The 27,500-nt window shown below is 39.7% G+C and overlaps 1 protein-coding gene across 3 annotated transcripts; it reads right to left on the bottom strand.

Moving 5' to 3' along the window:
• Positions 1–2,225: 2,225 nt before the first annotated feature.
• On the bottom strand, positions 2,226–24,413 carry BBS7 (Bardet-Biedl syndrome 7). Of its 3 annotated transcripts, XM_083755680.1 has the most exons (20): positions 24,225–24,413; positions 21,894–21,959; positions 20,987–21,049; positions 20,123–20,298; positions 18,439–18,504; positions 17,125–17,311; positions 16,014–16,086; positions 15,518–15,634; positions 13,582–13,712; positions 12,432–12,516; positions 11,766–11,868; positions 10,748–10,940; positions 9,956–10,030; positions 9,142–9,207; positions 6,791–6,930; positions 6,182–6,346; positions 5,510–5,619; positions 5,314–5,417; positions 4,497–4,620; positions 2,226–3,754 (listed from the first exon to the last, which is right to left on the bottom strand). In XM_083755680.1, exons 5-20 carry the CDS (start codon positions 18,477–18,479, stop codon positions 3,618–3,620), a joined length of 1,851 nt encoding a protein of 616 aa, XP_083611806.1. In that variant the 5' UTR covers positions 18,480–18,504; positions 20,123–20,298; positions 20,987–21,049; positions 21,894–21,959; positions 24,225–24,413; the 3' UTR covers positions 2,226–3,617. The 3 variants fall into 3 exon arrangements, with proteins under 3 accessions (XP_083611806.1, XP_083611804.1, XP_083611805.1); XM_083755678.1 differs by lacking the exon at positions 18,439–18,504; XM_083755679.1 differs by lacking the exons at positions 6,182–6,346; positions 18,439–18,504.
• Positions 24,414–27,500: the final 3,087 nt, after the last annotated feature.

Below are 27,500 nucleotides of genomic sequence, written 5' to 3'. Positions count from 1 at the left end.
GGCCTTTATTGGAAACTGTCACGACAGGACTCCCACCCACAACAAGATGAAGCAAAATGAAAGCCCCGAACAAAAGAAAACCCCAACCTTTATTAGTTACTAATCCCCCAAACTACACCCCTAAGAGTACATCACAACTACATCACAAAAAGGAGGGGTTGAGGGAGGAGTTGTGGAGGTAACCTGAGTATCTTGTCACCTGGCTGGTTCCTCCTTTTCCCCCTCCCCATGAGTACTTTCCAGGTGACAAAGGGGAGTTTGCAGTTTCCTGCCCCCAGAGGGAAGAGCTGATCATTATCCTTTGTTCCAGTCCATGCTGAATCCACTTCTTAATGCAAGGCGTCAAGGAGTGAAATGAGATTTTCCAAGATCCCTTTGGCCACGCTCCAAGGAAGGGAATCAGGGGAGAGATATAAAAGGACTTCCACGACCCTTCTGGCCACGCTCCGAGAGAAGGCGTCGAGGAGAGAAAAAAAAGTTCAGCTGTCGTGGAGAAGTTATCCTTCCATCCTTCCTCGAATGTCCCTCATGGATCCCAGGATCCTTTTCTTTGGCCGGCTTGACCTTGTCTTTGCTCCCCTGGTTGAGATTTCTGGTGACGATTACCGCCTGCAAAGAGGAGGCAGGGAGAGGAAAAAGGATCCCTGGGCTAAGGTTGCCCAGTGGCGCCCAATCCCCTCTATCTCCCTCCTCACCTTCACAGGAGAACCAAGAGTCCCTGAGCACGGTCGCCAAACTGTTAACGGAAGAATCCAAGGGCTCTCTTGGGCAAAAAAACAAAGACACCAACCAGGACAATTTAGAGCAAAACATTGGAAACTGTCATGACAGGACTCCCACTAACAAGATGAAGCAAAATGAAATCCCCAAACAAAAGAAGACCCCAACTTTTATTAGTTACTAATCCCCCAAACTACACCCCTAAGACTACATCACAACTACATCACAAAAAGGAGGGGTTGAGGGAGGAGTTGTGGAGGTAACCTGAGTATCTTATCACCTGGCTGGTTCCTCCTTTCCCCCCTCCCCATGAGTACTTTCCAGGTGACAAAGAGGAGTTTGCAGTTTCCTGCCTCCAGAGGGAAGAGCTGATCATTGTCCTTTGTTCCAGTCCGTGCTGAATCCACTCCTATATGCAAGTTCTTTGTGACCTTGATGGTCTTCTGTCTAGGGCCATCAGGGTTGGCATAGCAACTGGGCAGGGCTCCTGTGTATGTGCTGGTACGCTCAAGGCTGCCCTGTATCAAACCTTCCCCATTTTGTAGTCCTTCCTTCATGGAGTAAAATAAAAGTGGAACGGTGCAGATCCGATGTATGGTTGATTTTCTATGAATTTATAACAGAAGTGTAGCGTAAGTAGTGTGTGTGTGTGTGTGTGTGTGTGTCAAGTTTGTACAAACTGAATGATTGGGGGAGGGGGGTTTCCTGCGACAAAAGGACAGAAGGCTGTTAACATACTGTATGCAGTGTGAATGCTTTACTTTTCCCTTTCTCTGCAGATACATATGCAACTTTCCACAGAAACAATTTTCCCCCTGGTTATTTTGCTGGAATGAAAATCATGTGTTTTACAAAACGTGTGTGTTACCTGCCCAGTCCTAAGGTACCTCAAAGTTACCATTTCCCATTCTACCCTCCCCAACTACCACCCCTAGATATGGAATGTTTCTCAGAGGCATATCTATGCACTGAATTTCCTCAAGTTCAAAATCACCATTTTCAAATTTTGTTCAGCAACAAAGCTACTGAGTAGGCATTTTTGAAGCTACTACTTGATTTATCTTTCTTTGTAATACTGCTACAACCTTAAAAAAAATTAGACCACTCCACATTTGTCTATAGCCCTTTGCAGAGATACAGTTTTTAGTACATGTAGTAAAAGTATGGCTGCGGCATCTTTGAAAGAGCACCTTTCCTCAAGGTTTTCACTGCTGCTGCTCAGATTGCACTTCCTCAGCACTGTATTTTCAATCAGGGAAAATACGACTCTTATCCCACGGAATTCATATCCTACAAGTGCAGCTGGCATATGGTTGCGTTCAGTTATAACAAGCACCTATTGCTGTAATACGAATAGTGAGCAATATACCTCTACCCACAATGCAAACATAATGTTGTGACTTTAAAACATTTTAAATGCTCATTGTATCATATCTGATGTATTTCAGAGACTTGTGCACACACGACATTTAGACATTATCAAAGTGACTATGAATTAGACTAGAGCCATTAATATAGTTTTATTTTAAATAATTTAGCAATTTCCTTCTTATATACATAATTGCATATAATGTACAACATGTACAGTACTGTACACATACACAGTGCCCAGCAATTTGTGTATTGTATGTAGGATGGGGTGAGGAGGGGAGAATTCAGGAATCAAAGATAGCTAGTTAATCATTTCTCACTATGATCATGTCATTTCAACTAACAACTAAGAAAAGTAAACAAAAGGGGGGGAGAGACAAAAATGTGCAGGAAATAAACAATGCAACAAAGGAATAAAGGTATTATGACAAATTACTCATCCAAAAGACCACTTCCCCTCTCCATGTGAATACATGGTTTAAAAAGAGTACTTTCCAGATTTTCAATGACTAGTTAACTCTCACAAGCTCTAACACAGATGATCTTTTCACTCTACGCTCTCAAGGACCAGCCTGACACTATACTTTGCTTGAGGACAGGTATGCCTTTCTCCTTTTCTTCTCACTTTTAGTGTGGGTCTGTTGCAAAATTGTCACACTCCCTTTAGGCTTTTGGAGTAGTTAGGGATTCGTTTACTCTTTAGATCAAGGTGTGTGTGCATGCTGCCTGCTTATATTATATTTTTACTGCCTTAAGCAGCTTCTATATACCATATCACTTTCATTTCTAGTAAGCAATATTTTTTTTAATTCCTCTTGGATGCTAATTTCTTGGGGCAAAAAGATAAGGGTAAACACATACTCATAATGGGCACATGTTGTATCTCCAAAAAATACGCTGAACTTCTTGTAGTGTGGAATACATGTGAGAGCTGGATATGCATGTGGGTTCAGACACCGACCTTGTAGCCACACTTCCATGGATGCTGAAGGTATACCTCTATTTTGCGTATTTTCTGGCTCCCTCCTGTACTAGACAAGTATAAGCTACCAGGTACACAGATGTTGCAGTGGTATATATGACCTGTCAGGACAGCAGGATCGGGATTGCTCAACTATTTACAGAAAATACTGTACACAATTTCACATGGCTATATTCAAAATTTTCAAGCTTCAAAGTTTGCTCATTTCATAGCTAAAATAAATTAGAATCCAATTGTATAATATTTAAAAGCAAAGAATCTGGGAATGTTTTATATAAAACTAATTGGGACTGTATATACCTGATCTCACTGCAAATTAGCTAGCTATACCAAACACTGTTCAAGAAAAAAAGGGGGGTATGATTTCATATAACGTATGTTCTTGACAGTCATTTTTTAAAATAACAGGTACAAGACACTGATATAAATCAATAAAATAAAGTATAGTAACATATATTTAAAAATGGATGTAAATGAAGATCCAATATGCCTGTTCTATGTCCACTACACTTTATCTTCAGATTGCTGGTCCAATTCTTCCCATTTAAGCAGCACTATCAAAAAAGGCAATCAATGCTTTTTGATCATAACTTCCCAAAATTTCCAGGAGAAGGGGAACTTTCGTTTTCACATTAGTGCCTTTGAATTTAAATTTATCTATGAACAGATCTGTAATCATACCTGGAAGAAAAAATGCAAACATTATTTTGACAAATTGGTGCTTCCTTTTCAATTGAGAAAAGTAACATTTATGATAGAAGACTTTGGATATTTAGAGGCTGTGTTAATAACAAATATTTATTTTAGAATGCTTTGCAACACATGCAGCATGTGGTAAAAAATCTAGTGAAATGGAGCTGGGTGTCAGAAATCTGAGTGAAATCAAGAGTAATATAGAACAAATGAAATCAACTTTTTTGTTTACTTCAAGACAAGGTGTTCTGTAGCCAATATTTCCATAGATTTATTGGTACATCTCTGTGCATCAGCAGTCCATGCTGCATTTATTTTTAGTAAAATCCGTCGCTATAATTTATGTGTATTTCCTTTAAATATGTGTTTCTCCTTTGGCACTACAGAGGCACAATAATACTATAGAATTAAAATTATGCACATAAATTCATTGAGACAGTCATTCAGAGTCTGTGTGCAATTTGCTATCTGGGCTTTTGCAATCATTTTCATTCAGGATAAGATCCGTATATGAAATATATGCATTATCTGTGGTCTGATTCCTCTTTAAAAATGAAAGGTAAAGATCATGTGCACATCAGAGCTTTGGCATGGGAAGTCTCTTATGTTGTACAGAACCACCACCCTAGAAACAAACCTCTCTTTTCAAAAGAGTAAACAGCAGGAAGAGTTAACAAGAATGGAAAAACAATACTACAGAAAGTTAGGAAAATTGTGTTCATGAACCAACCATAAAGTCTTTCAAGAGATGTAGGTTGTTTTTTGTGTTCTTTGAGCAGCTCCTCTGCCTCCTCCAAAATGCTGCGGTACTCTGGAATCAGGAAGTCTGTGTTTCCTTCATGAGCCTGCAATTCCTTAAATTGATGTTAATAAAATGTTAAGACAGTTACAAACCCTCTAAACCTGACAGAAAAGTTGAACATTGGGAGCTTAAAGATGCATGGCTACACAATGACATAGAAAAGAGATAGGCTAGATTTTCACCAGCTTTTAGCCCAGGTGATGTTCATAATCCTTTGCTAAGAGCCTCCGTCTTTAGCCACAAAGAGGATTTCTTTCTCTGTTAACACTTCTATTACTGTCCTTTTCTACAACAATTAAATAAAAATCAACTTTCCACAAAAGCATATTCAAATTCCTTTCTGTACAGTTCAATATAATTTATATCTGCATGCTATTATTTATATGGTTTATAGTAATTGTGTGCAGGAAAAAATGTCCCATTTGGCCTCTTCTATGGGGATGGGTAACTCCCATAATCTCTGAGCACTGACCATTCTGGCTGGGGTTGATGGGAGTTGATAATTCAATAGGTTCCCCATCCCTGATCTAGAAGTAGATTTGGTCTACATGAGGGTGAGCAAATAGATTTCATGTCCCGATAGGACCAAAGTGCTACTGGTTGGAAGTTCAGCTGATTATTAATCTTGGGTTCCTTAAAACCCTCCTTAATAGAGTTCAAAAGTATCACACAGCAAACAAACATGAAAAACCACTACACAGTCCCTCCATAGTACTTGTAATTTTGCAACCACCAAAAGACTTACTTTTAAAGCATCCAACAGTTCAACCTTTTTAGCCAGCATTAGCTGATATTCTAATTTTGGGTGGATTAGCTTTAAGGTGTGGTTCACAGATACTTCATTTATATCTAGAAGATCACCACAAGAAAGCAACTCATTAGTTTGTTAACTTTTATGCATTTCTAAATATCCCAAGAAGAAAAGAATTAAGAATTCTTACCACATGATATATTGAGATTAATTTTCCTTTTAGTAGCTTCTTTAGAGAGCACATCCTTTAGAATGGATATTGTGGATATATTGTCAGATTTGAAGTAGCCCTCGCCTTTCCTATAAAGAAGATGTTAGAAATTAACAATTGGTAAAAACTGTGCCAGCCTTTACCTCCTACAGGGTTCAGACTCGGCCAAGTGATATTAAAAATACACAATCCCATCTTTCTAGTTTCTCCTCATACACTTCCACTATAAATACCCTGACTTATATTTGGAGGACTGAGCAGAATTATACTAATTCTAAACAGTTTAAATAGTAAGCTGTTGAATGTATCTTTGGTAATTTCTCAGTTTTATCCTAGAAACCCTAGATAACTCTCACTCACAAAGGTAAGGAACCTGTGACCCTCTAGATGTTGTATACTCAAAAGTTCTATAGAATTCAAAGGGGCTTATTACCAGGTAAGTGAGATTACAATTGCAGCCTAAAGATGTTTAGGGCTAAGTTGTATATAAAAAAGGAAATGTCAGAGATAACGTAAGTGAAAAGAAAAAGCTAGACGTTTTTGAATGCAATGTCCTGAACAAGCATGCTTTACTGGGATCTACTTTTCAGCATTTTATATATTGCCTTTCAAACGAAACCAGCATGTTTCAGGAACTGTGTTTCATTTTACCGGTAAGTACATTCAAGTTGTGTATCCAAAAAGGTGTTCTGAAAGTAGAAGCTGACACTCTCCCCCACTGGTGTCTTGTCGGGAACTTCAGGCAAGCAAAACACCACCCAGGAGTGAACTTCAGCAAAGCTGAACTGGCCTTTGAGGGTTAGTGTATTCATGGGTCTGAATAAAAAAATATATAAAAGCATTTTGTTACAAAAGAGTATCTACCATCAGAAACAAAGGCTACTTTCTAATGGTACAGCAAAACAATGTGAGGTTTCTTTGGCTTGATCTGTGAGAGCCATAACCTTCATGAACTAACTTGGAATGTTAATCTTTATACTTTTTGCATTTTGGTAAGTTTTAGCAGGAAGATGTTCTCCCTACAAGGATAACACCCAACATCTACACAAATTCCCATGAGCAGGATCCAGGAGATCCATCAGATCAACCACCTTACTCCAATGGAAGAAACTCCTTAGTCTGACAAAACTCCTCTGAATCCAGCCCCTGTATTTTCATTGTAGATGCTGCAGGCGTGCTTCTGGGTTCTACTAAGCACTGCCTGGAAATGCAATCAAATCTCTATTCAAATTTAAACAAGCCAGTTGTTCTCAAAAATACCTGTCACGATCAATACAATGCGTCCTCTGATGAAGTGAAAGTGGCTTAATCTGATACTGCCGAACTTGACAGGTTTTTGGTTGAACTCTTGGAGTTACATATGCTTGCAGAGTCCCATACCGACCTTCAATTGATAGAATCTGTCCAAGGAAGGGGGGAAGGAAAGGTGAACTAACTTTCATTTTAGATGACTTCATAATTACCTGTTCTAGCAGATGGGTACCACCTTTATCCAGCAAAACACAAAGACATTTTCAAAACATCTATTTAACCATTTGTAAAATACTAAAATTAAATCCAAAAGCAGTCCCAATAAGTTCAGTGAGTTTCTTCTAGGTAGCCGGCAGCCTTAACAACCGTCACATCCAACTTTATCTCAGACTAACACTGGAAAAATGCCATATAGAAGGCTTACGACTCCTATGGTGTGAGCATTTTAAAGTGTGCTTCATGTGTTTCTGTTATCTCACTGGTAGATCTGAGTGCTATTCATCTTTCCTCTGCAAAAAAGAAAGCAGTCAGCAAGCCTCAAACTTCACTCCCTCTCTTCAACTAGAGGAGGGTTGAGTGAACCACAACAGCTTAGAGGTGGAGCTGCAGCCTGCATTGTCATTCATGTAAACTGTACTAAAAGAGGCTTTAGAATTTATACTTTAATGTCATCATAATCACATCTGCAATCTCCCTAAATGAAGGTGTAAAACTAAACCATTCTATTGATTTTGTTAAAATTTATCTTGAAATCACTGTGTTCTCAACTCCATTTTCATCTGAAATGTGAATACTGAAAACTTATTCATAACACTTTTCATTCTAACACCACTGTATTACCCATACCTTCCTGAGAAATTTATTAACCTGGGTTGTCTGGCAAACAGCCATAAAAAATGATGCTACATCAGCATCCTACACTTGGCTAATATATCTTATAAAGAACTAGGGAACATTGTGGCAATTCACCCTCACCATTATAAAATGGGAGTACTTTCAGAGGTCATTTTGGTATCTCTCACTGCACTGAAAGGGGATTAAACTTTCAATAATCTATTTTTAATACATGTTCAAATTATTTTATTCTTATTACAAATTGGTAGGGGACTTTTTGTTGTGTGAAGCAATTTATACACTCAATAAACCTATCCAATGGGCTACACCTTATTTCTAAAAATACAAATTTATCACAAACTATCCTATAAAGTGGTGCCTCGCAAGACGAAATTAATCCGTTCCGCGAGTCTCTTCGTCTTGCGGTTTTTTCGTCTTGCGAAGCACGGCTATTAGCGGCTTAGTGGATTAGCGCTATTAGCGGCTTTAAGAAAAAGGAAAAAAACTCGCAAGAACTCGCAAGACGTTTCGTCTTGCGAAGCAAGCCCATAGGGAAATTCGTCTTGTGGAGCACCTCAAAAAACGGAAAACTCTTTCGTCTAGCGAGTTTTTCGTCTTGCGAGGCATTCGTCTTGCGGGGCACCACTGTAGTGCAATCCAATGCATATCTACTCAGCCCTCTGGGCTTCATCTAAGTACAAGGGTACAGGATTGCATTCAAAGACTTCCATTTTATACCTCACTGTTTAGTAGCTTATAACAAGACATCATGGTAAACAATTTCTCTCCACACCACAACAGTCTTTAACTGAAAATAGAAATATACGGTAATTTATGAATCAAAACAATCAATACTTGTTTCTGTCTTCTTTTAAATAGAAAAATCATTAATCTCTGTTTTCACAGATGTTCCTACCCAGGATCTTTACCACCACTGCTGCTCTTTGGATAGGTTTTAAAATTCACATACTCAACAATATGTACAACATGTTACCATAAAGAAGCAATGCAGAAGCAAGAAGAAGCAGCTAAGCCAGCTGCTGCTGGCTGCAAAGCCAGACAGGATGTTTGTGACTGTTGCCATGGCAAGAAAGGGGCAGTCCATTCTCCTTATTGAGCACCGGATGTGAGCTCAGTGTGTGACATATGATCTGTACAGGATGTACATGGGTGGAGTTTGAGTTTCTCTCTGTTGTTCAAAGAGTGCAGACATCTTTAACTGTATGGCTGCTAAAGACAGGAATAAAAGCATGTAGATACATTTCTGTCCGAGTCTGATTCCCCTCCCTGGGGATATGCAGGGAGGAGGAGAAGCAGTGGTGTGTTTTTCTCACAGCCTGGGAAAAATCGCCGATACGGACCTCAACTGTTTTTCCTGCCGGGAGTAGCGGGAGGGAGGTCAAAAGGAATTCAGCCGGTGCCTGGACAGATAGGCACATACCTCTGACCGAGGCAGAATTCATAACATAACAAACATTTAAAATCATAATTTATATTTAAAATATATAAGCATTCCTATATTTTACCTTAAGCTCCAACCTTGTGGTATTTACTTGACAGCGATATGTGGCAAGGAGGAAGTTGCCATTTGGCTGTGGAACATGAAGATTGTGAAATAACATACTGAGAAACAGCAATAAAGTCTCATTTTTAAATTTTATTTACAACTAAAGCAGTTTAAGTCATTTTAGTAGTACCTGTTTTCTACAAGAATCAGTAGAAAGTTTTCTGTATGCTTACAATACAGGCATATGTATCGCTACTCAAAAATAAATCCCACTGAGTTCAATGGATTTATTCCCATTAAGTAAAGGCTTGCAGCCTTACTTACAAATTTTGAAAGAAAACTAGGAAACTTGTTCTAAAAATTTTTTTTTTAAAAAAAAACTATGCACCCTGCACTCTACATGAGAAAGGAAGAATAAATAAATAAATAAAGTAGTAACAACAATTACCATCATCATCTTAACTTTCTGCAATATGAATTTAGCCCCAAAGCAGAAAACCTATAGCTGGATGCTCATCAAGTGAAAAAGTTCCAAAAATGTTAAAATCATAAAGGTCTGATATAATAAATTAGGTTGCAATCTTATGCAAATTTACATGGAACCAAGCACCATTTGACACAACTGGCCTTACTTCCAAATGAACATACATAGGATTGCTTAAATCCTAGGCATGTTTACTATTTAGTAAGAGATGTTTATCCCACTCTTCAGAAATGTCCTCTTTGTCAGCTTCAACAATTAAACTTCACTAGAATACACTCCATGAAATTAAAAGCTGATATTCAGCTTAAGCGTTTGGAACTATGTAGAAAAGATCTGGCATTTTACATACCTCTGATTCGCAGTCAACAACACTAACCACAGCTGAATTTTTATCCACATCCTTTAGATCTATTGGAACATCACACTATGGAGAGAAACAGTAGCAGGTAATAGGAAAGGTCAACATGTGGATGTTTCAAATATACTTTCTCAATTTACATAAGTTATCTTTCCTGAGAAATTTTACAGTAAAAATAATATTATGGTAAAAATAAGTATTAGGTAACCATACATCCCATGGAACACTTCAGAACTCATAAACAATGCACACAGTAGTAAGGAAAAGGTGTATATGATGTAAAAGCACAAAAGGAGCCAGTCTCATAAAAGCAATTGATTGTCGTCAAAACGAGTCCAAACCACACAGATTATTAGCAAATGCTTAGTGCAGATATAGTTTGAAATCCTAATCATATTGTTCCCTTGGAAGTAAATGGGTGGCATAAAAGCATGTATTAGTGATGCGTGATTGTAGCCAAAGAGCACAATCTGAAGAAAGTCAAGTGCATCCAGATCTCACTGAAAAATATTTTAAACATCCTTATGGTGTATTCAACTTTATGCAAATTGCACCGATAACTTCAGCATGTGTCTTTGAAAAGTTAGTGCTTGTGTTGACTTCTACATAGCCTGAAGGGAATGAGCCCATCTCACCCAGTTACAGGCATTCTGCACAAGTGCAAGTTCTTAGTGAAATTATCTTATTTAATATAAAAACAAGCTAACACATCTTTAATTTTAAAAATAAAATGAAAGTTTCCAAATACCCAAGTCTACAAAGTTATTCGAAATAATGTCTCACCTGAAGCAAGACAGTATCAATTGCTGCCTGGACTTCTAAAATAAGGCTGTAGCTTGCATCATCTCTATTTAATGTAAACTTATCATTTATGCTGAAGGTTGGGACTGCTGACACAGCAGTGCTGGACTGAGAGGACTGCTGGTATTTTTCACGCTCATGAAGTACCTTGATCTGTAGCTGTTCCAATTCTTTCCTATGGCAAACAACAGAATGGTAGGCTAAAAAAAGCTGCTCTAGATAACAAACTGATACCTGGAAAACAGTTTTTATCTTGATATTTTCCATCTAGATTGAAAACAATGTTTTCAGAAATAATTCCACAAATACTGGATATAAATGTATTATCAAAGTTCTGGTCCTAAAAAAATATTCAGATGAAAAGTGCATAATAGGGTTAAAGCAACAGAACTTCATTTTCTATATTTCCCCCCTAACACCTGTTTTCCTTTACCTACTTAGACACCATCTTTCAAAAATTGTTCAAGTCAGTGGCCAGAACAAATATGTTTTGGTAACATCTGTTCAGTTCTACAGCTTACTAAAATTTATCTGAGGTAACATTATTTTGATTTTTTGCTTTATTTAAAAAACAGGGTCTCTTCCTATGAAATGTCACAAAGGGATCAAGAAGCCCAATCCCAGCAGAATGTCAGTTCACAGGTCTAACTTACCAAACTGGCACTGCAACTTATAAAATATCTACTTTAAGTCTAAAAAAGGCAGAAAGCATCTCTTTCAGTACATCCACATAGTAGCAATTTTGCGCCAGAAAGGTGAAAATTACAGGGATGCTCACAGGAAACCAAACAATGCAATGAAGTGCACATAGCTGAAACTATGATACTATTAATGAATTGCTGTACTATCACAAAGATTCTACTGAAAATTTTGTAAGTTAACTGATGTATAGTTATAACCCAGTAGGTAAGGTTAGATATCTGCTCTGGATATGCACCAGCATAAGGCAAAGATTGCTATAGGATTTTCCCTTTTGCATTGTAATAAAACAATTTATTACCTTAAGGACAAAACCTTGTTCTGCATTTCATGAGTCATCTTTAAGCCATCCCCTGATCCACATTCTCTGTGGGTAGGCTCCGTAGTCAGTCCTGACACCCACCCTAAAAGGAGGATATGAACAATTATGAAAAAGTTTTCCAGATGGGTTATGAAGGTAACACTGTCAGAGGCTCTAACCAGGATCCTTAGGGTCTGAAACTGAGAACCAGCACAGTGAACTATCATAGAAACCTGGAATAGCTCAGTTGGTAGAATACGAGGCTCTTAATCTCAGGGTTGTGGGTTCGAGCCCCATGTTGGGCAAGATTCCTGCATTGCAGGGGGTTGGACTAGATGACCCTCGTAGTCCCTTCCAGTTCTGCAATTCTATAATTCTATGGACTGTTCATATGCAGGGATAAAAACCTCCATCAAGTTGAAAAGGACATACAACACCAGCAACTGGTATGCAGATGAAGCCCCTTCAATGGCCCCAGCCCTGGTCAGCAGAGCACTATACTATCTGATTGCTGTGCATCCAGGGCCCAGATTCCCAAGTTAAGCTACTGACTTCAGGGAATGTGAGCCAGAGAACACATTCTATGACTCCATTGTTATTTTTTTTAAAAAAATCCTGTTAAATGTATAAAAATTCCAGATATTTAGAAACATTTTAAAAAATAACCTGAATATGTTGATGTTATGATCTCATCATAGCCCTCTTTCCCAACACAGCCACCTTGAACAGATGTGACACTTTCTGACAAGGCCTAAAAATAAGACAGAAGAAGACTTGAAGCATAATACGTGTGTTAGATTCTATTTAATCTTTAAAAATGGTATCCGTTGAGAAAAAAATATACTGTATTTTTCCATCTATAAGACGCCCCCATGTATAAGACCATGTATCTTTTCTGGGACTCCAAATTCTCTCAAGGGACAATAAGAATAGCCTAACATGACTGTTACATGCAGAGATCTGTCCCACCTGCTTCTGATTGCATTATTGTGAGATATAAATGCCTGGTGCACTTCCTAGAAACTTATTATTTTAACTGTCCAGGGATAGGTTCTTAGGGCACACTATACAGCTACCTTGCTGAAGATATGTGCCTGGTCAGTGCATGGGCAGAAGAGCTGGAAACCCAGGTGTCCAGCTTTAAGTTCCATGCTGGTAGAAAAGTGAAATTTAAGTGTACTAAATAAAAGAAAAATACTTCCCAGCTCTACTGTTAGCATAATAGAAAGCATCACAATGGGACTTTACATAATTCTCAGCACCACTTGTGGCTCTTTTCCTCTCCTGGGAATAATTTTATGACTCTGCATTGTTCAGCAGAAAGAGTAGAGGGGGAATAAGAGGAGGGTTTGAGGATCTCTCTCTAGATATGCAAGCTTCAGCTCTGCTGCAGTGCTGCACCACAGCCTGAATCTCTGATATTTATATATTTCTATTAGTTTCTGAAATATTACATTGGGCATCACCCTGTACCTGTGGGATCCTGGACATAGACATGTGCAGTTTTGTCCCAGCCTCTCTATTCCAGGGCTGGAAAATCTGTTGCTCTTCAGATGTTCTTGGACTCCAGTTCCCATCAGTCCAAGCCAGCATGGCCAACAGATAGAAATTATAGTAGTTGTAGTCCAAAATAATCTGAAGGGCCACAGGTCCCCTATCCATTCCCTATTCTAACATTGGCATTCAGTCTTTACCATACTTGCTAGTAACACATATGGCTCAATATATGTGAAAGCAATATTTGACAGAATTTTGTATAAAAGAAAGTATACTAAGAAAATTTCCTTCTACATAAAGTAGTCATTAATAAACTTACATATTCATATCTAAGGATAGGGCTTTTTGCATATTCAAAGTTATAGATTTCTAACATTCCATCATCACGACCGATGATCAATTCTTTAACTCCATCTCCCAAAATATCAAAGCTATCCATACATAAGATGCCTGAAAAACAGAACAGGAAGCATGTATCTACATCCAACTGACTAATCATATCATCTTGTAAATCTCACATGCAATTTAGGAACCTAGGAAACTTTGTATAATTAAGAAAGTCTGGTCATTTATCCATCTAACTCAGTACAGACTGGTAGCAGCTCTTCAGGGTTTCAGACAGGAGGCATTCCCAGGCCTACCAGGAGATGGCAGGGAATGAACTAAAAACCTTTTTCAAACCAAGCAGATGCTATACCACCGAGCTATTGTCCTTCCCCTTTAACTAAATAAATAGAACTCTGTTAAGAACTATCACCCAATACAGGATGAAATCAACTGGAATTACTGCATTATTACTAGGTTCTTAAAAGCAGAATGTTAAAATTTATCTATGAGAAACTATTACATGTTAGGTGGGATTGTTGTCTGATAGATGGGTATTTCACTCCAGTAATAATAAAGTACAGAATTTATAGAAACAACCCCAAACTGAATACTAACATAAGGCATTGTTGGTTGGTTATTCTCTTCATGGATATACCACACCTGCCATTTATATACTTGCGCATATAGCAGGATATGTCTGCCACAAAAATGGTAAAACTGGTCACACACTATTATTATTAGTTTGAAATCTGATGTCATATTAGAATGTTTAATGTCTGCAAAGCACGGCATTGAAGTTTGGAAAAATAAACATGCAGTCGTCCAAAATAAGTGCTATCTAGAGTCCAAACCAAAGTTTCAGAAGAGGGCTGAAGAACCATTTCCCAACAGTCCAAAACTGACCAGTGGGATGATCAAGAAAGCACACACCAGCTCCTTCTCATCCTCCCACTACTAATCCATGTAATTACACAATTAAGAAATACTTGCAGAAGAATATCTTTCATGTCAGTGCAGTGTTTGTTGACCATTGTTTCCATGCTGAAGCTACACGAATCTAGAGCATCAATTTATTAATCAGAATCACATTTGCATGCAGTTGTGTTAATCTGTAGCAGCTTTACCATCCACTAGGTCGCCTGAGTACTGTTTCTGCTTTTAAGTGTCCTTCTGCATTCCTGTCCTTTCTTCCTTTCTTGTTTACTTCTCTGGTGGGAGCCCACAATCAAGAACAAGACTGATTGCATGTTAAGAACTGTAATCAGACTTGCTTCATTTGTATTTTTAATTTTCTCACCAAATTCTAATCAAGAAATAAGCGGGGAAGCTGGCTGTAAACTTTTCCATTTGAACCAGGTGCAAGTGGACAAGGTCAACAGGACTGGCAGATCTCATTGTTTGTAACCATGTACTTTTTGCAGTTTGAAAACCTTATTTTCCAAACACATTAGCATTGGTACATACTCTCTCACATACACACACAAAGTCCCCACTCAGCAAGTGATGAAGTGGGGAGAGCATCTTTTCTCCCTTCAGGCGGGCATAATGTCCTTTCTCTCTGAACCAGATGCCAGCTACACTGGCACAGTCATGTCCACATTCCCCAATTAAAAACATGGCCAAAATAATATATGCTATGAATAACATGCAGGAAAAGAGAAGGACAGATGGTGGGATTGTTTTTGTCACACCCTGATATGAGTAAAATGGAGGGGACAACATACACAGTCCAGGTAGAAAACATAGACATTGAAGTCCATGTATGAATTGATGGTAACCGTAATTGTTTTTGAGAGTTGACAGTGGATGTGATATTTCTTATATTTTATACAAATGCAATATGCAAACCACAGTACTAAAGGGAGCGATTTCTTACTGTGCCTGGTGTGAATAACTATGATCTAGCGGGAAACTCTTAAGACACCTACCACCTCTCTTTTTTTCATTTTCAATTTTCCACTTTTCTACTGGAGAAACACCAGAGATCTCTACTAAGCCAAATTTACCATCAGATGTCCCAAACAGAACTTCTTCACCAGAGTCACCTAAGAAAATAAATTAAAAGTAGAATTAGTTTTTAATAGGCTTCTTTTTAACATTAGATTCAGTCCACAAAGATTCTCTGTATCACACTAGCTCAAATTGAGGTACAGAGGGCAGGAAGGAAGAGTTGCTTTGGTATGTTCCAGCTCCAACTCTATGAATAGAGGCCCCCTTTGGCAATCTTCCAGTTTTGAGTGCTTGTTCTTGATGCTTGGGATATAATGGTGATTCTGTTGGTGTACTGCCTACCCTACTGCCCAACAGCCTCCTAATAGTAATACTAGGACTGGGTATCAAGTCCTAGGCAATATTACAGATTCTTAATTAAAATCTATGTCATGCTTTTTATTGAAATAAAATGCACCAAGAAATTCTGCTTACCACCATTTCCATTGTTCAAAGTCAGAACTGTGGGTGGACCTGGAACTTCCATTTCATACAGCAAATCTGACCCCTCAAGAAAATGAAGTAGAAACACTGTTAGTTTCAACCCTTGATTTTTTCTTTCGTTTTAATTTAGAGGGATGGGAAGGTGATGTCTTCCCTGACAGGTGGTGTAAAAGGAAAGCTTTTAAACAAGCAGCATTATTTTTCTGCCTTTAGGCTAGGATAAAACCCAGGGCCTAACCTATCCTATCTAAACCAAAGCCATGATCTCATTGCCAAGCCTATTAACACCACTGAAAAAAAGATGTTGTTAAGGGAAGGTTGTGTGCAAGGATAACCCACTCAAGTGACGCCGAAATAAACACATATACTAAGTGGAAGAATAGAAACTTTACCACCCCACCCCATGCACCATCCCCACCCCACCCTCTTTCCTTCCCAACCTTATACTGCATGTAACACTAACGTCTCACAACAAATGAAACTGATCTGTAGAAAACACAACCTGAAAAAAGAGACAATGCAGTGCTTTTTTAAACTGAGAAATCTTTAATAAAAATTATTTTTAAAAATATTTAAAAAACCAAGGGCATGTAAGTGTATTAATATGGAACAGAAACAGAAAATACTGGACAAACTGTCAGATATTATATAAAGTCACTTATTAAGATTCCAAACAAAGCATCAAGTATGATGCAGGAGTCCAGAGCTTCAGAAAACTAGGCTTCTGCTAAGGACAAGGGGGAAAGCTGTTGTAAGGATGTAATTCCAGGGATCATAGAACTCCTAAAAGGCATATAGGAATATAGGAAGAATATAGGAAGAAGAAATTAACTGGCCCAATTCAGTCATGAAAGGAAAGAAGGACTTCCAGGCAGCCCCATAAGTGACAGTTTTGAGGCTCAACTATGCAACTTGGAGTTTACCAGTTATCAGATGAACTGCACCAATAGGATTTTTAAATGGGAAAAACCTTTGGAATAAATATCCCGAAGTACAATTAAAATAATAATACACTTCTGTTTTCTCAAACAGGTGTTAACAAGGTATCTACTGGCTATTTAACAACTGCTATTGATAATGGCAACAATTAAGAAAGGTATACCTGCAAAACTCTAACGACTCTATCTTGACATGCCAATACTGGTGTAACGCAAGACAGCTTCTCTACTGGAAGGCAGAGAACATCATTGATTTTGTCTCCTGATAGGTAGTAATGCTGATCCTTACAGTCACAGTAATGGTTATAGACATAGCTTGCACCAAGAAAGAGATCTGATCCAGATATATGCCTAAAATGATAATAGCAATAATCAATACTATGTTCCAATCACTGCCACCAAAAGTTAAAATATTTCAACTACCATTCCTATGCACAAGCTATTATATTTTGTTAAGACTGTACAGGCACTTAGCATCAAATTAAACAAATGTTTTTAAACAGTAGTCTGTTGGCCATTTTAGAATAAGTAAAGCCACTGCCATGGGGATCAGAAGCAAAGACGCCATCTTTCCCCACTCAGCATCTTCAAGGCAAAACACCACATCCCCAGGTCTTTAATATGTGTCTGGAAGGGGGGGGGGCTGCTGAAGGAGATTAGAAATGTGGAAATGGCAAAAGGGTTAAATGTTCTCATTTTCCAATCACCCCCAACAGAAATATTTTTTCCTTATTTGAGCTACCATTATACATGGTTTCCAAATGACACATAGTTTAGCCTCCTAGGTGACTAATTCAGAAGAACAAATTTGGTCTGCAATTTAAAAGGAAACTAGTAGAATAAAATGACTCTCATTTGCTTGACATCACAATAATTTTTACTTGTTTCTGTGTAATGTTGGATCTCCTGCTGGAGAAGCACTGGTTTTGATCATATTCTTATTTTATTGCTACCACATTCTAAGTGGTAATCATCTTTCAGGCATTATTTTTAGGTATTCAATCAATGCAATATTGTTTTATAAATTATCATTAGCACCTCTATACAGAGCATACATATGTTTGATTGCAATTACAGGAGCATGCTTACAAAAGAGTCTTACTGCTTTTGAAATCACTGCACTATATATAGAACCTTCTTGACAAAAATTTATTTTAAAATTCTTAGGGATAGTCCATCTCTTTGAGAGCTATTGTCTAAATTCTAAGTAGCTTTGATAATTCAGCTGAGATATTACAAAAGGCGGATTAAGAAAAGAAAAAAATAGTATTCCACTGATTATGCACAGTATTAAGGCAAGGTTAATGACAGCTAGAGAGAGTCTGAAGTCTATAAAAGGCTGACATAGAAAAGAAAATAGAATCAAATCATGTTTGCCACTATATCAGTACAAAACAGTAACCAGACAGGAGCATCAAATTTGGATTTGGAAAACCCAGAATCAAACATCTGGTCGCTTATGAAGCTCATTGTGTTACCTTTGGCAAGTCATTTTCTCCCAGCCTATTCCCATGGTCATTTGGGGGATAAAATACTGCTTTCAACTATTCAGAGGAAGGATGTAAGAATTAATAAAGCTTCTAAATATTTCTAGTGTAGCTCTGAATGTAAACTGGTACAAGTAAGAAGCATGTTTATTCAATTAGTTTATTGTAGAATACCATGATTCCAATCTATTTTTGGAGACAGATAATAGTTTTCCAGGAACTGAAAGATGCTTAAAAGAAGTATCATTGTCCATGATGCGTACACCAATTCAACTGTTGGTAAACAAGTTCTGTAGTGATCCATAAACATGCAGATCTTGTTTGACTAAATTGATATGTTTGGCCAGACAACATGTTTTTAAATGCTTTATCTTCTTACATTTCATCATAGGATTGTAGAGTTGGAAAGGACCTGAGGATCATCTAGTTAAACGCCCTGCAATGCAGGAATATGCAGCTGTCCCATACAGGGATCGAACCTGCAACCTTGGCATTATCAGCACCAAGTTCTAACCTAGTGAGCTCTGCGTCTCTTTATATTCCGCCTTTCTTCCATCATGGAACTCAAGGTAGAATTCAAGGTGTCATACATGTGGCTTCTAGGAGGTGTCCCATTCAGGTACTGACCAACTCCAGCACAACTTAACTATAGCAAGTTGGTTGTTTCATGTGCCTTCAGACCATAACTGGGAAACAGAAAGACTAATAGTCCATCTGTTGACAGTGACTAGCAGCAGCTCTCCTGAGTTAGGGGCAGGGGTCTCTCCCGGCCCTACCTGGAGATGTCAGGGATTGACCTTTGGACCTTTTGCATGAAAGGTATGAACTCAACCAGTGATCTGCAGCTTTCCCCAAATGGGATAGCTCAGTTGGAAGAGCATGAGACTCTTAATCTCAGGGTTGTGGGTTCGAGCCCCACATTGGGCAAAATATTCCTGCACTGCAAGGGGTTGGACTAGATGACTCTTGTGGTCCCTTCAAACTCTACAATTCTATGATTTTTACGAACAAACAAGGATAACAATGCTGCTATCATTCTTTCAATTTGCTCAAAAACTATTATTTGACTCCAACCATATAACAAAATGTATCACTTAAATTTCAATCATACGCACCAAAATTTGGTTAAAAATAAAGCAACAGATTGTACAGCACATCAGCATTTAATTAGATTATCAATACTTTATTATGTCAAACCAGCTTATGGTTTGCATCAATTACAGCAGATTAAATTAATATGCACAACAGGTTCAGATATTACTCTGGAAAATGCAGTAAGAAGATTTGATTTGTGATTTAATTTAATTATGAATCAGCTAAAGTGTTGCACTGTTTCAACCTTATCTTTCAATTAAACTGATTAGCTTTTAATGACTCAGCTAATTTCTGTGTTTTTTATTTTAATGACTTTCATTAAAGTCAGTGCTTGTGTACGCACACTGCTGAGGGCAAAATTACTGTTGCAAAAGTGCAGGATGGAAACTAGACCTTTATATAGAACCATACACAAATTAAATTTATGCTAAGATTCAAGGCAAATAAGGAGTATTAGAATACATAAAGTGATTGTTAAACAGGACACAAAAATGTAACATATACTTATTTCATTCATTAGGATAACAATTTAGCACCTAAATGACAGTAACACATCTAATGTATTTTCCAGTATACATACATAGCTTTGATGTTCTCAGTGAGGTTGGTGTTAAATGCAAGGAACTGCTTCCCTTTCTTTGTGAAACCTCTAACCTCAGACCCTGCAGCCACAAAAATTTTCTCCTGGGGTGTTTTAAGAGCACCTCCCAGTTCTAGCCTTGCAATCTTTTCCCCTGGCAAGGTCTTGAATACTGGCTAAAAAAAAGAAGACAGACAATGTTCAGTGCCAACGTTCACGACAAATCATAATATGATATTAGATACAAAATATATATGTATTCCATTTTGTATGCTTTTAATTATTTTATGCTATATATATATTTCAAAAAGTTAGCTAGTGATTCTAGGTAGTGTGATTCTACCATGAAAAGCACAAAGTTCATACACACAATTGCAAAATGTTCCAAAATCCGGCTAATAAATGCTCACAAACCTTGCTTTGTGAAGTGACCCAAAGTCTGACCTCAGTGTCTTAGCTTAATGGAAGAGGGAAAATATAGAGAAATCAAGATAGCAGAGCCATAGATTATGATGGTAGGTCCTTGTTTTCCAGTAACAAGCTCAATGTTATAATCAACATAACTGCTATTCAAAAAGATGCTTGAGGATTCTGTGGGGGAGAAGCTTCTTCAAGAGAATTTAATCAATTTACTACAGTGAATTTGTGAGCATTACATGTATGCCTAGGGTGGTTGTATCATTTTATTTCGAAAATGTCTAGAATAATGTACAAAGACATTGGGGGGGGGGGGGTTTCCCAAGCCAGTGCATACCATAAAGAGCTTTAAGAAGTCCATATGTTATCTGTAAATTAAGCTTCATTATCAATTAATTAATTAATTGGGGGAGAATTAATTGAAAACTACATAGAGAAGTTACCTACCACAGCTTCTCCTTTTTTCATACCAAAACAGGTAACAACACCATCATGATCTCCAATAACAACCTTAAAAGTAAAATAATAGGAAGTTATGTCTACATTAGTCATCTAAGAGTGCAAAGTTAATACATTTATATGTATTTCAGAAATCTATAGAAATATAGAACTATATCTCTGTAATCCATACTTTTCCTAACTCAACTCCAAATGCGTATCTGATATTTCAACTTGGATGTTTCCTTACTGTTTAAAACTCAGTATGCCTAAGATAAATCCTTTTCTTCTCCAAGTTGCTCTTCACATCCATCAATATCACCATCCTGCTTGTTGTTCAAACACAAAGCTTTGGCTTCATCTTTGAATTCTGCCTCTCCTTTATTTCCCATATTCAATCTGTCACCAAATTATGTTGCTTTCCCAATACCACAAATATCCTTTTCTTTTGGGGCAATTCTCTCTATTACCACTCTGGTTCATTTTCAAGCTATGACCTAATTTGACAACACAACCGTCTACTCTACAGCCTTCCCACATAACCACACAATCTACGCACCTCTATCCAAAGATATGCTGCCAGATTTCATACTTCTTTTGTCATTCAGAACACGCAATACCCACCCTCAAATTCCTGCAGTGATTTCTGGGTTCTCACACAAATTACTTGCTTCTCATGTCTTCATTCCCAACTCAAGAAGTATAAAAAGCTTTTTGCATTCATTCTTTCCTATCTTTTTTATGCTGCGTTCTTCTGTTGTCTGCTCCACCATCAACAATTACATTACAAGCTTTTGAGGAGAATGGCTCTGTGACTTAGATAAAATGCTATTTTATATGATTTTGTCATCAGAGTACAATTTGTATATGTAATCATTCCCAGACAGAAATATTTCAAAACAACAAATTTCTATACCTTCTGTGTGGCCTTGCGCCCTGATGCAGGGAGCAACTTCATGGTCTTCTGAGATGTCACTCCCACCTAATTGGGGGAGAAAACCATTTCATTATTAATGCTTCAACTCTTGTGGTATAAAATGGATTGTCATGTACCACAATACAAACAATACAAAGTAGTTACTTTAACATGATTAATATGAAAAGGTATATTAAGATTTTGTCATAAGTGTAGTGTTTCTAACAGCAAAATCAATACAAAAAAGGATCCTGTGGTAATTATGGTTGTCATAAATTGTTACAGATTATCATAAAAACATTTACTAGGGAATAGGCTGCACCGAACACAGTGGAATTTAAATCCAAGAAAGCATGGATAGGACTGTGCCAACACTGTAGCACAAGCTTTCATTGACTGTCTTCACTTGCCACACAAACACATACACAGATATAGAAAAACCTGTCAATAGTGCCCAAGAATAATGAAGTGCAAGAAATACTGACTGTGACAATTCTATGTGAAGCTAAAATACATGTGAATACAGTGAAAAACGGTGGTTGTGTTATTACCAATTATTGCCCTTGTGTACAATAGTTGTGTCTATCATATATCATTTTAGCTCTATATAGTGAAGCATGAAAAAGAAGCTCTAATTGTGGGGCAGGAAAACTGAAAAAAAAAATTCACATCTGGCAACCAATGCACCCTTTTGGTTTCAGATAGTACATGAGTAGCTGAGTCTAAAAAGCCCAGGACACAAATTTTCTCGGCCCTCTAGCAGCTATGGTGGGTTATTTAACATGATGTAAATGTATTTTGCGTTAACTGAATTCTGACCAAACTAAGCCTTCTGATGTATATTTTGCTCCAGGGGGCTTAGTTTGGTCACAACTGAGTATCCACTTCCAGAGAAATGCAATGTCTTCAGAGAAGTCATGTAAGATCAACTGCCTTGTAAGGATTAACCATGAAACAGGGACAGGAAGTGAATTAATACAGCTTTTACCACCTTCTCCTGCTGTTTTTTTATGACTGTTGTGAACAGGTTTGGGAATGGCAGAATAAATCTGATTATTTATTTTACATTGTTGATGTGTTACTCCATCCCAGTTCTACAGAAGATATACTGATGCATCTGTTTGGAATCACTCCACCAATCAAAATACAATTTAGTTTTTTAAATATTTAACAGGACTTTTAAAAACATGTCTACAGACAAAAACTGTTTTCTACATTCTATTATTATTTCATGACGGCTCCATGTTTTAGTAATAAGATAAAACACAATTTTTGTCAAACAAAACGCAACAAAACCACAGCAAACCAACAGCTGAATATCCATTTATTTCAATAAAGGGATTGTGAAGAAAGCTAACAAATGCCTGACCCACACTCTCTTCCTGACAAAAAACAAACAAACCTGTGTGACACTTAAAAGCTTGCACACTTTAATCTCAAATTAACCTCTTCTGTGACATCACTTTTCTCAATGCACCATGTTGAGAGCTGTCTATGGCAGCATCCTCAATGACAGCACTATGGTGGTGGGTTGTTCTTTTTTTAAAAAAAAACCAAACCCATACAACTCCTACATCTAAAAGCCAAGGGGTTAACAGGAGGGGTGAATCCGGATGGCTGTTTGCTCTTAAATCAGAAGTGTGGCACTCCAGATGTTGTTGAACTATATAGGACAGGCATAGGCAAACTTTGCCCTCCAGGTGTTTTGAGACTACAATTCCCACCATCCCTGATCACTGGTCCTGTTAGCTAGGGATGATGGGTGTTGTAGTCCCAAAACATCTGGAGGGCCGAGTTTGCCTATGCCTGATATAGGAACACGAGTCAAACCATTAGTCCATCATCTAGCTTCACACTGTTGACCCTGACTGGCAGTGGCACTCCGAGGTCCCAGTATTTCCCAAGCCCTACCTGGAGATACGGACCATGCTGCTGGCCCTTCTCCAACTCCCATCTAGCCTGACCCCTGGGCCTGCTGGCTGGAGCTGAGGGCAGTGAGGCTGCAGAAGAGGCACCCGGAGGGCCACAGGTGAGCCGGCGGCGCTCTCGGCCCTGCCTCCTCTCCCCTGCCTTCTGGTAGGTCGGCTCCTTTGCCTTTGCCGCAAGGCCATTTAATTATTCTAAACCTGAAGAAGCCTTCCGCATCTCTATCATAGTACGAGGAGGGGCGGCAGCATCACCGGTTGAATTTCCGCCTGTGAAAGGAACACGTGTCCGCAACGGCGTCAGGGGGAGGCAAGGAATGCCGCTCTCGTTCTCGCGCGAGGCGAAGCAGGGGGTTTCGCTGACTGATACGCAATCTCGCCCACCTACCCACCCACCCCCATCTACCTGCAGATAATCCACCCGGCTCAGGCCCAGGTCCATGGCGGCGAGCCTCCCGCGCTTCTAAGAAAAGCAAACCGTTATCCCTCTTCCCTCGTCCCGGGCGCTGTTTTTCACCACACAAACATCACCGCGAGGCCTAAAAGCTCCTGCTAGGCCCCGCGTCACCATGGTAACGCGACCGGACTACGCGCGCGCCGATGCCGGGATTCAATTGGACACAGCGTGAAGGGAGGAGGCGGGCTCCGCTTGGAACGCGCGCCCTGTGATTGAGCAAGGAACTTGCCCATCTAGTTACATAGTCATCCGCTTGAGGGATTAGTGCTAAGGATGCCTGCAAGGTGATGCCGAGGAGGAGTCGAAAGTCATCTCGGAAAGCAAGGGGGATCTCACGGCGACGCAGTGCTGCTCATCCCGCGGGGAAAGGCGAGCACATCTTGCATAAAAGCAAAGGGGGTCTTGCAAAAAAAGTGCTACCGTGGCCTGGGGGCGGGGGCGCTGTGCTGCATTGCAAGGCAGGCGCCTCCTCCCCGCCCTTCCCTCTTTTCCCTCCCCCGAAGGGTGCAGGGCTATCTGGACCGGGCAGCAGAGCTGTCCCTGGGCAGGAATGTCCCTGATTGCCCAGATAATGTTATTTATATCGCCCGCTGGACCACCCGGGTCTCTGTCCCGCCGCCGCCCCGCGCTCTGTGCTGCTGGTGCTCTAGGCAGATGAAGCTGACCAGGGAGAGACGCAGCGGGGCACCTGGCATAGCTGTTGTTATGTACTGAGTTGAATAGGATCCAAACTGCAACAGTCTGATTGGTCCTAGAACAATGCAGCAGTATGATTGGTTGGCAGGAACTACCCAATCATGCTCCAGATAGAAGTGAATCCACAACCTGATTGGCTTACAGTAGAATTCCGGAATTAGCCAATCATGTGCAGCCCATTGTGTAAATAATGTATATAAAGCAGATACTTTGAGGGGACTTTCATTCATTCCTCCTCACCACTATGAGCTGAATAAAGAGCATGAAATCACTTTGCGACTCTGAGTATATTTCAGCTGTCAACTTACAGATTTGAAAATAAGGGACCAGTAGCCTCGAAAATAAGGGATCAGCAGCCAAAATAAGGGATTTTGCTTAGCTTATACAGAAATCCGGCACTGATGGAGCCATGCTGCTTTTGCTGCGACTGACTGTGTTTTGCAGGGGGTTGGACTGGATGATCCTAAGGGTCTACAACTCCGACCAAAGAAGAGTGGCAGACAAAACTGATGGTCGAGATGGCAAAGCTTACAAGCAGAATTAGAAACCAGGAAGAGGACCTCTTTAATAAAGAATGGGGAAAGTTTATAATTTAGTTGAAAAGCTATTGTAAAGAGTTACATACATTGGTAGGATTAACAGAAAACTTGTAGTAAAAATTTGAACTATGAATAGTCAAATGATTTATAAAAATAGAGTTATGAAAGGGATGCAAAGGGGGAAATCACTGCATTAAGATGCTGCACTGGTTGGAGGGTATGCTAAGCAGCACGTTGGGGCTACCATCGTCCTGGTGCGAGGAGTTCCATCGGCCCTTCCCCGCCCAAGAGAGGTGGGGGAAGGAAAGAGACTCTTGCCCACGCTGCCCGCGAGCCCAGCATGAGGCAGTTGTGGCGTGGCGGCGGCCACTGAAGCACCACCCTTCTGCAGCTCCCCTGGCAGCACGGCGGAAGTCTTGCAAGAGAGGGGCTGCCTGCCTGCCCACCGCCACCCATCTCACAACGTGCCCCTGAGGGGGAAAAGGGAGAGACGGAGACGATGGCAGCTCGTGCGCGTTCTCTCTCTCGCGGCGGAGGACCCCGAGCCACTGCTTCGCTCCAAAGCCAGGCGAGCATGAAACCTGCGAAATTTAAGGGACATCATCAATAAGGGACAGCAGCGGGACACGGCACTGGGATAAGGGAGCTTCCCGCCAAATAAGGGACAGTTGAGAGCTATGGTGCAATGCGAGGGATGGAGTTGGGCAGGTGGTGGGTCGGGCTGCTGGAGGAGGAGAAGGTGGGGAGGGGGAGGTCGCGATGTCGCAGACATTTGCCACCCCAAGCAGGCACAGTTTTTAGAAGAGCGAACGGATGTTGTGGAGATGAGGAACATCGGGGGGGGGGGGTAATAATAATAATAATAATAATAATAATAATAAGTAAAATTTTATTTATATCCTGCCCTCCCCTGCCAAAGCCGGGCTCAGAGCGGCTCACAAGAGTAAATATAGCACAGTTTACATAAAATCACAGTCAATTAATTGAAATTAATTCTAAAATAAATTCATTCTAAAATAAATTCAGAATCAAATTAATGGCAACCATTGGGCTAGAGTTCTGTGAGGTTTACAGAAGGAGGGGGTCAGACTGTGCCTTGGCCAAAGGCCTGGTGGAACAGCTCTGTCTTGCAGGCCCTGTGGAAAGATGTCAATTAAGAGAGGGGAAGTCTTGCAGTTCCTTATTGCCGTCACTGCCCCCCCACTTCTCCGAGGCTGACAGCCAGGGGGTTGGCGTTGGCCCACTGAGAAGAGAAGTTAGGATTCTTGGCTACTCCCTAGATCCGAGCCAAGGTTGCTGACGGGAAAGGCACAGAAGCGATGGGGCTGAGGAAAAGGCAAAGTTAGGAGTTTTGTGTGCGTGTGACTGCCTCTTACAAGATTTTGGAACTGTCCCATTCCCAGCAGCACACCTGGAAGTGGAATCTCGAAAGGGAGCCTTTGTGGTGGGTAACCTTTCCCAGACTCCTAATCATGTCTCCTTCTCCCACACACTGTTATGTTAACGGGCATCAATGTGTGACATAACAAAGCATCTGAATGTACTGGACAAGAGTCTTTGAGGAAAGATGCAGCGGTGAACCAGCTTTATTCATACCTCAAAGCCTTTGGAACAAAGCTGCAACTTTTCCAAAGGCAATTGTCACAAACACAGCCCAATACCATACATTTTTCAGTGTTGCAGGAAATAATGAACAGTGTTCCACACGATAATATCAGTGTGCAAACAAGCAGGTATGCAGCAGACATCGCATCTCTGGCTCGGGAGTTTAAATGGCGCTTTCAGGATTTTGCTGCTATTGAAAAGGAGATCAGACTTTTCTCCTCTCCATTCTCTGTTCACCCCAGTGATGCTCCAGATCAGCTGCAGCTCGAGCTCATTGAGCTGCATTGTGACACTGAGTAAGGTCGTCACCAACAGCTGTCTTGTGAACTTTTACCGCCAACTGGATAAGAGCCGGTTTCAAGAGATTCGAACATTGGCTAAGAAA

The sequence above is a fragment of the Podarcis gaigeae genome (assembly GCF_964106915.1).
Source record: "Podarcis gaigeae genome assembly, chromosome: 9".
Classification (NCBI taxonomy): Eukaryota; Metazoa; Chordata; class Lepidosauria; order Squamata; family Lacertidae; genus Podarcis; species Podarcis gaigeae.
Note: the sequence above shows the minus strand (reverse complement) of the source record. Positions and strands in the feature narration are given on the sequence as shown.